The sequence below is a fragment of the Coregonus clupeaformis genome, chromosome 19, assembly GCF_020615455.1.
Source record: "Coregonus clupeaformis isolate EN_2021a chromosome 19, ASM2061545v1, whole genome shotgun sequence".
In the NCBI taxonomy this organism is placed as follows: domain Eukaryota; kingdom Metazoa; phylum Chordata; class Actinopteri; order Salmoniformes; family Salmonidae; genus Coregonus; species Coregonus clupeaformis.
The window spans coordinates 5,272,143-5,285,777 of record NC_059210.1 but is presented as its reverse complement, the minus strand read 5'-3'; the positions used below and the strand labels follow the sequence as shown (position 1 = coordinate 5,285,777).

General features: G+C 40.6%; 1 protein-coding gene across 1 annotated transcript in view; it reads left to right on the top strand.

The window, feature by feature from the left end:
- Positions 1-13,635, top strand: part of LOC121531487 (potassium voltage-gated channel subfamily KQT member 1-like) — an 82,316-nt gene that overhangs the window by 16,666 nt on the left and 52,015 nt on the right. Inside the window, exon 2 of the mRNA XM_041836724.1 lies at positions 11,540-11,630. Within this exon, the coding sequence (XP_041692658.1) occupies positions 11,540-11,630 (91 nt within the window). The remainder of the gene's footprint in view (positions 1-11,539; positions 11,631-13,635) is intronic.

Below are 13,635 nucleotides of genomic sequence, written 5' to 3'. Positions count from 1 at the left end.
CCTGCCATCCAGGACCTATATACTAGGCGTGTCAGAGGAAGGCCCAAAAAACTGTCAAAGACTCCAGTAACCCAAGTCATAGACTGTTCTCTCTGCTACCGAACGGCAAGCGGTACCGGAGTGCCAAGTCTAGGTCCAAAAGGCTCCTTAACAGCTTCCACCCCTAAGCCATAAGACTGCTGAACAATTAATAAAATGGCCACCCGGACTATATTACTGTAGTCTTTGGTTTACAAACCATAGGCAAGCCAATTTGAAGAAGACAATGCTCTCTGATCATTGGCTGATCACTCCCAACCCATAGGAATCCCCACCCAGTTGACTTCTTTTAAATGTTGAAAGCCCTCGGTGGCAATGTCTATACCAAAACGAGTTATTTCCATCAAAGGTCCTCTATTTATCTCTGAATGGCAAAGCTAGGTGGCAAAGCTAGAAAAATAGAGATTATATTTCTCTAAATTAAATGTAAAGGTTATGAAAGTCAGGTTAAAAATCATGTTTTTACTATTTTGTTAATTTGGTTTACAATTTTAATAAATACAATTAATCTGTAGTAGAAGATTAATCCAAATGATCACTACTGTGCATGGCTCTCCCTTTATTGCAACTTTTCCCACTATGTTTATGTTTCAGTAGTGACAAATTTAGTGGGGTGGTAAGGAATTCAGGTAAATATAATTTAAATATGCAATGCAAACAAAGTGTGTGAGTAGTATATATGTCTACCTGACATATGTTGTTAGACGTGTGCTGAAAGTTTTGGAGAAATAGGATGTGCATTTATTTCCAAACCCAAATTTACACCACCTCTGTAGAACAACCCATATACTTATACATATATATAAGTATAATCCAGCCTAAATCCAGAGTAGGGCGAGGTCCTCCTGCCTCTCAGAGCAAACGCGTCTGCCTGGTCAGATGTTATGATCAGAAGAAGAATGTCTATTTCATAGTCATCTTGCAGGTTTGAACCAGTCTGTTAGGCCAAACACACCCACATATTCAGGAGAACATTGTTGCAGTTGAGTAATAACAACATTGCTTGTAAGTTACAGGTATTGAGGAGCCTTTCAAACATGTTTCAATCACGATCTTTACAATAGTATACCCAAACTAATTTTGAATCAAGTGCCATGCCAACTAGGTTATTTTGAAATTATACTGTAGGGTCACATCTGGAAAGATCTCTGTAATCTTGAGCTATCTAGTCAATTGAAGTGGAGTTGTGTTAGAAACTAGTACAAATATTTCCACCAGATAGTTCTACTTGGAAACAGTGAACATGAATAAGTAATCGTGCTGAATTGCCTGGTGATGAGAGAAGACAGCCACAGTCAGAGGTGCTCACAGAATCTCCACTCACTCCACTCATGCTGCACTCTAGTGGAGGAGGCTAGTGGTTACTACCATCAGGTTTTACCCTTGACTTGGTCATGGTCTTTGGTCGATATGGAACTTTCACATTATAAACTGTTCGTTTTCTTACAGTTGGTCTATACACCTTGCGCTGTGTTAGCACCAGGGCTCTAAAGCAACTGAGGACACATGAGGTTCCATGAGGACACAGACGTTTTGCACAGATCTTGCATTATCTTCTTATATCGCAGTATATTTGCCGTTACATAAACTGATTCATAATTTGACACTTTGATTCAGAAATGTTGAATAAAGTTGTCATTTCCCAGGGAGATAGCCATTAATGGATTTCCCTAGATGGACATTGACAAACTTTGGTCAAATGGCTCGACTGACTGAACCACTGATTATGACAGACCACCTAGCTTTGCCATTCAGCTCGGCTGTAGGACCAGTGTGACCTTACACTTGGGTCTCCGAGTCCGACACTTGTCAACAAGAACACACACGTGCACACACACACAAATGTTGTTTTTGCTCTCGGAGGACCATGAATGGTTCATATTGAAGGGGGGATTGGGACTACACTGCAGTGACTGCACCCTCTCTCTAGTGGGGCTGGGGGATATGTGGGTACTGTAATAATGCTGGATCAACCACCAGTAGATCCCAGGGGGTTTCTCCTTCCAATCAGGTTCTCTAATGATTGTGACCTGGTTTGTCCTGACGCTAACACCTCCAGGGGCATCAGGATACACACAGAGAGGGGTTAGATCCTTTAGGATATTACTGCAGGAGGAAAACAGAGTACCTAGCTGCTATTCATAATAGTACATTTCTAATGCACCTTTCATTGTACAACAATCACAAAGGCCTACAGTGTGTGCATTTAAAAAATGTAATAATTAAAAAAGAAATACTAATTGATATTAGTTAATACTGCTTTTATGGAACCCAAAGATGCTTTATTCAATTGGAGTTAGATTAAAATAGGACTCTGCAGTTTGTCTTATGTAATTGCGATTGTTTTTTGTTTTGTTTTTGGCATGGGACCCTGTTCAGGAGGATCTTCTGTTTTTGTACTAGGCATGAGTAATTTTAGAGTGTATGAACTCTGGATACACGCAGAGCTTGAAGTCTGGTTTTACTCTGTGTAGTACTTCATATATCGTACTCTGCATTTATGCTGTTACCAGACACCACTCAGAGGTTTGGAAATACATATTTGGCTCCAGTGGATAAGTGTTATTGATATTGCTGGAGTCAGGGATAGGTCGTTCTGTCTCTCAAATTATAACTTTACTAGCTACCTTCATTGTGTTTTTCCAAGAGCTTTGACTTAGCCTGGTCCCAGATCTGTTTGTGCTTTTGCCTACTTCATTGTCATTGTCAAGCCAAATTACAATGTTTGGCATGATAATTCCATAAGGAGTTGGCAAGAGAGCAAAAACAGACTAGCACCCAGGCTAGCCTTGACTGGTCTGTCAGAGGGTGTCTTTATTTGTGTTTTATTGTATTGATACTCTTGCAGGTATAACAACACAACAGGAAATGCCACACAGTATTCTACAGTACACATATTTTGGGGGGAAATCAGAGTGAGGAAACAAGCAAAAATGGAGGCAGTATTTCACACTGCTACTTAACATCATTTTCTCAGGGGAATTGGACACTTGCATATAACCTGACCAACAATGTCATCATATTTTCATTGCTAGAAATCCAGTTAGGACGCCCTCTTGTTATGACAAGAGAAAGGATTAAGGGATTATATGTCATTTGAGTTTAACTGCCCCCTCCAACTTTTTCACTTCTTCACCAGATGTTAGAAAATACTCCAATTTAATCAAAATATGTAAGCAGATGAAACCACAACAATGATTTTGTTCATAATATTCTCCTACTAAGGACAGGGATTTTCAGATTACAGAAATGCTTTATTCTCTTTTCACGATTCGTCCCGTATGTGTGTTTTATTAATCCCAACATGAGTAGGCCTAAATGTTGGCGCCATACATATTTGATGATATCCCTCATAGCATAAATACTGGAATGCTACTTCTATTCAGTTCAAAGAGGATTCACAATAGCTACAATTCAGCAGGGAATTCAGCATTGCCTTTATACATATTAGCATTATTTCAGTCCTCACTCTCTGACCGAGAGCTTGGATTTATAAGGTTCGATATGCATTTTTCTTATTATAATTTTTTTATTATGATGTTTTTTATTTTATTTCATATATTTACATTTTAGTCATTTAGCAGATGCTCTTATCCAGAGCGACTTACAGTTGAAGTGTACCTATGATAAAAATTAGACCTCTACATGCTTTGTAAGTAGGAAAACCTGCAAAATCGGCAGTGTATCAAATACTTGTTCTCCCCACTGTATATATACAGCCCCCGTGGGAAATGAACCCACAAACCTGGCGTTGCAAGCGCCATGCTCTACCAACTGAGCTACACGGGGCTGTATATATACAGTGGGGAGAACAAGTATTTGATACACTGCCGATTTTGCAGGTTTTCCTACTTACAAAGCATGTAGAGGTCTAATTTTTATCATAGGTACACTTCAACTGTGAGAGACGGAATCTAAAACAAAAATCCAGAAAATCACATTGTATGATTTTTAAGTAATTCATTTGCATTTTATTGCATGACATAAGTATTTGATCACCTACCAACCAGTAAGAATTCCGGCTCTCACAGACCTGTTAGTTTTTCTTTAAGAAGCCCTCCTGTTCTCCACTCATTACCTGTATTAACTGCACCTGTTTGAACTCGTTACCTGTATAAAAGACACCTGTCCACACACTCAATCAAACAGACTCCAACCTCTCCACAATGGCCAAGACCAGAGAGCTGTGTAAGGACATCAGGGATACAATTGTAGACCTGCACAAGGCTGGGATGGGCTACAGGACAATAGGCAAGCTGCTTGGTGAGAAGGCAACAACTGTTGGCGCAATTATTTGAAAATGGAAGAAGTTCAAGATGACAGTCAATCACCCTCGGTCTGGGGCTCCATGCAAGATCTCACCTAGTGGGGCATCAATGATCATGAGGAAGGTGAGGGATCAGCCCAGAACTATACGGCAGGACCTGGTCAATGACCTGAAGAGAGCTGGGACCACAGTCTCAAAGAAAACCATTAGTAACACACTACGCCGTCATGGATTAAAATCCTGCAGCGCACGCAAGGTCCCCCTGCTCAAGCCAGCGCATGTCCAGGCCCGTCTGAAGTTAGCCAATGACCATCTGGATGATCCAGAGGAGGAATGGGAGAAGGTCATGTGGTCTGATGAGACAAAAATATAGCTTTTTGGTCTAAACTCCACTCGCCGTGTTTGGAGGAAGAAGAAGGATGAGTGCAACCCCAAGAACACCATCCCAACCGTGAAGCATGGAGGTGGAAACATCATTCTTTGGGGATGCTTTTCTGCAAAGGGGACAGAATGGATGGGGCCATGTATCGCGAGATCTTGGCCAACAACCTCCTTCCCTCAGTAAGAGCATTGAAGATGGGTCGTGGCTGGGTCTTCCAGCATGACAACGACCCGAAACACACAGCCAGGGCAACTAAGGAGTAGCTCCGTAAGAAGCATCTCGTTTTGTCTCCAAAGCCCCATACACTACCCACCACTGTGACCTGTACGCTCTTGTTGGCTGGTCCTCACTACATGTTCGTCGTCAAACCCACTGGCTCCAGGCCATCTATAAATCACTGCTAGGCAAATCCCCGCCTTATCTTAGCTCATTGGTCACCATAGCAGCACCCACCCGTAGTCTGCGCTCCAGCAGGTATATCTCACTGGTCATTCCCAAAGCCAACACCTCCTTTGGCCGCCATTCCTTCCAGTTCTCTGCTGCCAATGACTGGAACGAATTGCAAAAATCTCTGAAGCTGGAGACTCTTATCTCCCTCAATAACTTTAAGCATCAGTTGTCAGAGCACCTTACCGATCACTGCACCTGTACACAGCCCATCTGAAATTAGCCCACCCAACTACCTCATCCCTATATTGTTATTTATTTTGCTCTTTTGCACCCCAGTATCTCTATTTGCACATAATCTCTTGCACATCTAGCATTCCAGTGTTAATACTATTGTAATTATTCTGCACTATAGCCTATTTATTGCCTTACCTCCATAACTTGCTACATTTGCACACACTGTATATATATTTTCTGTTGTATTTCTGACTTTATGTTTTTTACCCCATATGTAACTCTGTGTTGTTTTTATTGCACTACTTTGCTTTATCTTGGCCAGGTCGCAGTTGTAAATGAGAACCTGTTCTCAACTGGCTTACCTGGTTAAATAAAGGTGAAAAAAAAAAAAAAATTCTCAAGGTCCTGGAGTGGCCTAGCCAGTCTCCAGACCTGAACCCAATAGAACATCTTTGGAGGGAGCTGAAAGTCCGTATTGCCCAGCGACAGCCCCGAAACCTGAAGGATCTGGAGAAGGTCTGTATGAAATCCCTGCTGCAGTGTGTGCAAACCTGGTCAAGACCTACAGGAAACGTATGATCTCTGTAATTGCAAACAAAGGTTTCTGTACCAAATATTAAGTTCTGCTTTTCTGATGTATCAAATACTTATGTCATGCAATAAAATGCAAATTAATTACTTAAAAATCATACAATGTGATTTTCTGGATTTTTGTTTTAGATTCAGTCTCTCACAGTTGAAGTGTACCTATGATAAAAAATTACAGACCTCTACATGCTTTGTAAGTAGGAAAACCTGCAAAATCGGCAGTGTATCAAATACTTGTTCTCCCCACTGTATATACAGCTGCGGAAATAATTAAGAGACCACTGCAAAATTATCAGTTTCTCTGGTTTTACTATTTATAGGTATTTGTTTGGGTAAAAATAACATTTTTGTTTTATTCTATAAACTACTGACAACATTTCTCCCAAATTCCAAATAAAAATATTGTCATTTAGAGCATTTATTTGCAGAAAATGACAACTGGTCAAAATAACAAAAAAATATGTAATGTTGTCAGACCTCGAATAATGCAAAGAAAATAAGTTCATGTTAATTTTTAAACAACACAATACTAATGTTTTAATTTAGGAAGAGTTCAGAAATCAATATTTGGTGGAATAAACCTGATTTTCAATCACAGCTTTAATGCTTCTTGGCATGCTGTCCACCAGTCTTTCACATTGATGTTGGGTGACTTTATGCCACTCCTGGCGCAAAAATTCAAGCAGCTCGGCTTTGTTTGATGGCTTGTGACCATCCATCTTCCTCTTGATCACATTCCAGAAGTTTTCAATGGGGTTCAGGTATGGAGATTGGGCTGGCCATGACAGGGTCTTGATCTGGTGGTCCTCCATCCACACCTTGATTGACCTGGCTGTGTGGCATGGTGCATTGTCCTGCTGGAAAAACAATGTCAGAGCAAAAGGAAGCACGTTTTCTTCCAGGACAACCTTGTATGTGGCTTGATTCATGTGTCCTTCACAAAGACAAATCTGCCCGATTCCAGCCTTGCTGAAGCACCCCCAGATCATCACCGATCCTCCACCAAATTTCACAGTGGGTGTGAGACACTGTGGCTTGTAGGCCTCTCCAGGTCTCCGTCTAACCATTAGACGACCAGGTGTTGGGCAAAGCTGAAAATTGGACTCATCAGAGAAGATGACCTTACTCCAGTCCTCTACGGTCCAATCCTTATGGTCTTTTGCAAACCTCAGCCTGGCTCTTCTTTGCTTCTCATTGATGAAGGGCTTTTTTCTAGTTTTGCACAACTTCAGCCCTGCCCCTAGGAGCCTGTTTCGAACCGTCCTCGCCGTGTACTTCAATGAGTTGGCGGTCATCCTGGTCAGTAGAGAGTCGTTTTCGCCCTCTGCCGGTCTGTAGCTTTGTTGTCTCCAATGTCTGCTGCATGACCTTGTTCTTATGAACCGCCATCTTTGAAATTTAAAGGATGGAAGCAATCTGACGCTCACTGTATCCCTCTGCCAGTAAAGCCAAAATTGAACCCTTCTGTTCCTCACTCAAAACTTTCCTTTTCAACTCTTTTGGCATGGTCAATAGTTATTTTTTTATTAATATTACTTTTGAGGTACTATTAGCACTGTTTTTGCCATCCAGCTGGTCCTATTGCAAGAGGATAGTGATGACCACAACAGTGGTTTTTATACTTTTCCTCGTTAAATAAGATTTGGTTCATGTGATCACCTAATCAGTACCTAATTCAGTAGAATGAGGTGTGCATGTGTTGGAATTCAACAGACACTGGAATGGAATGGCTGTCATACATGTAGAGATGCTGATTTAAGAAGAATTTACAGTGGTCTCTTAATTCTTTCCACAGCTGTGTGTGTGTATATATATGTGTGTATATATATATATATATACACACAGCTGTGGAAAAAATTAAGAGACCACTGCAAATATATATATTGTTTTTACACCTTTTTTCTATCTGCATTTCTGTCCACAATTTAGTTATTGACATAGCCTTGTTCTGTTCATGTTCTCTACCTATATACTGTAGTACTTTAAAATACCACAATTCATGTTTTTAAGTTAAAAATAATAAAATATACAAATTGCTGTCACCATTCAACACTATGAGGGTTCGAAACTTTAAAGCCATTTATCTCTAAATTATATTTTTTGCAGATAGAACCTTCTAAGGACGTGTGATCCTGTTCCAATTTTTTTTCATACTACAACTAACCTGTAGAAAAACCTTCTCCAGTTCTTTGTCATGGTCCTTTGAGATGGATTTGACCCGTTGTAAACCATAGGTTTTGCGCATTTCAGTGGGTTAAATGTCTTGAGACAGCTGTGGCTGTAGAATCCAACTAGAGAGTGGTAGTCAGGCATGTGTCAAGACAACAGGCAAACCGTAGTGACAGCTCTCTAGGCTTACAGACTGATTGTGTTGAAAACTGAGATGGAGTGAGTCTGATTGGGACTGCAGTAGAGTACAGTGGTACTAATCCAGACTCTCTCCCACCATTTCACCCCACTAATCCTGCCTTCAGCCCAGGGAGGGGGGCTTCCTACTGATGTTACCTCTCTGTCTGCTCCTGTTTTAGCCCCTCTAACTTTGAATTATTTGCTGTGAAATAAGTGTTCACAATTTTCCTTTCAATAAACTCTTAAAGGCAGCTGTACAATAGATGTTTAGGCTAATTTTACATGTCAGTTTGCTTTTGAATGGAAACTAACTAAGTCATTGTCTGGGATTGTTTGGGTTTGTCTTGCTATCCCCTACCATCTCTCAGACAGGCCTGTTGTAGCTGGATCAGCTGAGTCCTGTAGAGTGTGTTATTGTTCTTTGAGGAGGTTTTGGGCTTTAATATGTCTGTCTCAGTCTAGTAGTCAACTCAGGTAAGTCCCATATGCCAAGTGAGGACAATTTACATCTGGGAGGTGATGTAACTACAGTCTTATTCTCTCTCTCTCTCTCTCTCTCTCTCTCTCTCTCTCTCTCTCTCTCTCTCTCTCTCTCTCTCTCTCTCTCTCTCTCTCTCTCTCTCTCTCTCTCTCTCTCTCTTTCTCTGTCTCTCTCTGTCTCCGTGTCTCTCTTTCTCTGTCTCTCTCTGTCTCTGTGTCTCTCTCTCTCTCATGGAACATTATCATCACACGTGTGTGTGTGTGTGTGTGTGTGTTTGTGTGACAGTCCGTAATCCAGGTGGAGGGAAATCATACCCCATCTGGCCCATGTGTCACAGAGTGTGAGGAGAATCCTCCTGGAAACCATGGTGTGCATGTTTCTCACAGAACACAAATCTCACGTCACCCCTCCCACGGTCAGCGACACTGGATGGGGTTTCAACGCCAACTGCTGACAGTACAGTCAGTACTATGCATCCCCTATCTAACACCATCTCTGAGAGGGGATTACTGTACACTGTAAAAATAGAAAGTCTCAAAACACCATGATTGTGTAATAAAACCATGAAAAGTTGTGCACCTAAGCTTATATCTAGTGTTTGGAGAATGTTTCAATGTAAACCCAATGTAAGTGTTTGAATACACAGAATGTGTTTTAAAATATAAATTAAGTACTCTGAAACACCCAAAGTGGTTCTTCATTCAACACTTTTGGGGGTTTCCGTGCATGTACAATGCAGCATAAAACAAAAAAACTGTGTTTCTCATACAATCAACGGTTTAGAAATGAAAATAGTTTATAGCTTAAATATTGATTGATGATAAGGGCCTATGGATAATATTTTTTGTAGAATTCCACCTTTATTTTTCAATGCTTTATTTAGACAGATTAGAAACAGGAGGGGCAGTAAAATGGTACATTTCGTTGGAATTTCACCCACTCAACCACACAGCCACAATGTAAGAAATTATTCTGGGGTGAATTGACATGGACAAAAAAAAAAAATATATATATATATATATATAAATACTTATTTGTATTATTATTATTGTTATTATTATTTTTAAATTAAAACAACAACAATACAATACGAATGGCCGCTCCCCCCAGTGGGTCCTATGGTCAGTGGGTGTGCTCGCCCCCACCCGCCCCTAGACGCCGGGAGGGTGAAGCCCCCGCCCCCGGCTCAAAGGGATTTTCCAAGGCCGGGAAGGACCAAGCACCGCCCGACGCTCAGGCGGCCATGGAAACCAGCGCACCCAAAACCAACATATACTTAATACAAATAAATGCAAGTCGTGCAGAGCCTGTAGTCTAGCGGTAATGCACCCGGGTTAGACACATCACTCCTCTCCCCACCGAAGACCGGGGTTAAATTCCCCGCTCCAACCCTTCAATCTGTTTCTCCCACCTATCTGTATCCCCTCTGTCATTTTATAACTGTCTCAATAAAGTGTCAAAATACCAACAAAATCTATTTTTTTTTAATGTATGCAAGTCATTTCAATCATTTTTATTTTCATTTAACCAAAATAATGTAAGAATAAATACAACTTAACATGTTTCTCAAAATGTAATTATCTTTCATGAGGATAACCAAAGAGAGAGAAGTCTTTGGTTTTAATCACCTTGCATTTCCTATCTTGTCACGTGATTGGAGGATTGTGGGTAATTCAAAATGTTTTGACTTTATGATTCTTTCACACAATGTTGTATGCATTGAAGAAAAAACGTATATTTCTATATAAGTATTAAGCTTGTTGTGCCATGAGGTGTAATGGATCATGATGAACAGATATCAAAACCATCAGACAAAATTACATTCAATGAGAACAGCACCCATTCCCACAATGTAAGACAAGTGCAGAATCCTCAATTCTTGTTGTTCAACGGCCAGTTATTGCTGGTGGTTTGAACACTCTGCTTGACAATGCCTGCCAAAACAGTATAAAATGGCAAATGATCAAATACGTAAAACAATGTTAAACATGAAGACATTTCAGACAAAGGGATCTAATTCTGCACTAGACAGGATTCAAAACATCATAATGGTGTTTAGAAGCTTTAGAGAGAGGAAAAGACACCTGAAGAGAAGGTATCTAATTCTGCACTACACAGGACTCGAAACACCAACATAATGTTTTCAATATTTTATGTTAGTTCTCCCAGTCCCTGGCAAGGTGTTGCTCAACACTTGATTAAGTGGTGTTTCAACACACCATGTCATGTTCAAAACATTTCAGGATGATGTGTTTCAATACTCCAGCAAAGTTAAGGTTTTGTCTCCTCCCTTCAAGTTGGTGGTAGTTGCCACTAATTCTGGTGTTACAAAGCACTTCATTTTAAAGTTCCACTATGCAGAAAAAAAAGATGCAAAAACAAAACTTAAGAACGGGAAGCACAGAAATATGGCACATAGAACAGATAATACCACTTCTTAGACTTGCTTTCAATGAATGATAAATCTATAACCCACATTTCTATGTGAATTTGGTTGGGTCGCCCAGAAAGTTACATATTGCCACTTTTGTAGGCTAAGGCCCTCCATAGATAGACTAAAATGTTGGCAAGTAATATCATTATTTAGGACTAGTCTCGCTTTGTTTATTTCAATACTTCCAGACTCGTGGCTGTGAACTTGTTGTGTTCAAGGACCAGACACCTTACATAACATTGTGTGTGGCCTTATGCACAGCTGCTATGTACCTGATCAGTTGTCAGAAAAACCTCAGGGCTCTAGATACAGTATGTAATGTGATAGATAGTATGAGTACTGAGTTTGACTGTTGTTTGTTTCTTTCCTCCACAGTTTCCTTATGGTCCTGGTGTGCCTTATCTTCAGTGTCCTGTCCACCATAGAACACTATGCCGATTTCGCCAGCGGAACTCTCTTCTGGATGGTGAGTGGATTTTATGATGGATTTCATCTCTAAGTCTTTGATTTTTTTTTTGTATTGCAATACCATCGACATCCACATGATGGGAGTAGGACATCTTGAGTGGGAAGCAGACTAACCGCCATCTTAAATTCTTCTGATTTCAAGCTCAGTGTTCAACAGTATGATAAAAGTAGTGAACCTCAAATGAAATGGAAAGGATATATAGAGGTGCATGAAACTCTATGTCTATTAGTCATTGGCATGCTTCAGAACTTATTGCTGGGGGATTTGGTTGATGTAGATTCTATTGGCTACTCTCAGTACAACCAGTCCTACTCTCACAGGTAGAAAAATACTGATATGGGGCAGGATAAGGACTTTGCATCATATTTATCTCACAAACACGTTTAGCATATTAACACACACACACACACACACACACACACACACACACACACACACACACACACACACACACACACACACACACACACACACACACACACACACACACACACACACACACACACACACACCTCCCCAGTGTGGGGGCAACCAGAGGATAGGACTGTACAGAGTGTTCTCTAAACTTTTGGCCATTGCCCTTTGGAGGATTCACTGGCTGCTGAGTTGTTCATTTATTTACACCCTGGAAGAAAAACTCTATTCTCAGCAGCTTGATTAGAACTAGAAAAGTAAGTCCAAAGCCCAGTGTCTAGAACAGAAGACAGATAGAACATTTGAGCTAAAGCAGTAGTTACATTAGACTTAGAGTTTGAGTAACAAAACATTGTAACAAAACATTTGTAACTCAAGACATGAGCGTTACAAAACCTACAAGACTGTATTAGAAAAGGAAACAGGTGGCAATGTCCTAAGGATGACATTTGACACAACTGTTCAACCCCATTTTATGTGCACATGCATGTGTGTGTATGATGTAATTGTTTTTGTGTATGGCATATGTTGTGTGTGTATTGTGTTTGTGAGAGAGTCAGTGTCATCATGGTGCGTATTTGTCGTGGAGTGACTATACTTAGCAAGTTCAAGGTTAGCTGACATCCATGAATCAGAGCGTGCTTGTGTTGGATGGCAGAGTCCTTGAGGATATTTGGCTTTCAAGGCGGCTGCCAAAGTAAAGCTAGCCAGGTTCATTAGGGCGCACCGACATCCATCACATGTCACACGCTCTAGTCTCTCTTTCCATTCCTCTCCTGTTCTCCAGTCTACTCCAGGTCCACTGACGTCATAGCTGTGTGGCACAGTGGCAGCACCAAACATCTGATCAGAAACTGGATTCCACCATCATTCCACTATTTTAACATAGAGCCCCCTTAAAGAGTTTCACATAGCCCAATCCAGCTTCAATCCATCTAATCACATTTCAATGCTCTGAATCAGCTCCATCCTAGTTTTATGAGATTAGGGAACACTACTAAATGAAACTATCAGTTGTTTTCTGCAAACATCTAGTTACCGTTTCATCACACTGAAATCTCTGAAATCCGGTCGACCCATTTTCGAATTTTTGGGATTTATTGTAATCCGATTTGATTCTCCAGATTCACCTGGTTTTTACCTGGAAATGTCATGGTGAAATGTTTTTCATGTAGTAATTCAATTCTTTTTTATTCTCAGCCAGCACTGACCTGACCTGGTCATTCATCTATGTTTCATGTTCCTGTTCCACTCTGATTTGGACATACTGTATGTCACGTGTCCCCACTCTTGTTTGGGTTTCTTTAAATCTCACAACAAGCCATGGTGACAAACAAATAGACTTATCTCCTAGAGGTGCTGGCCACTGGGGAGCAGTCTGGACAGGTGTGGGAAAATAACCTTGGCTGGAAGGACACTGACACTTTTAGATACAAATACCCACAAATATACTGAACAAAAATATAAACGCAACATGTAAAGGGTTGGTACCATGTTTCATGAGCTGAAATAAAAGATCCCAGAAATTTTCCAGATGCACAAAAAGCGTATTTCTCTCAAATTTTGCGCACAAGTTTGTTTACATCCC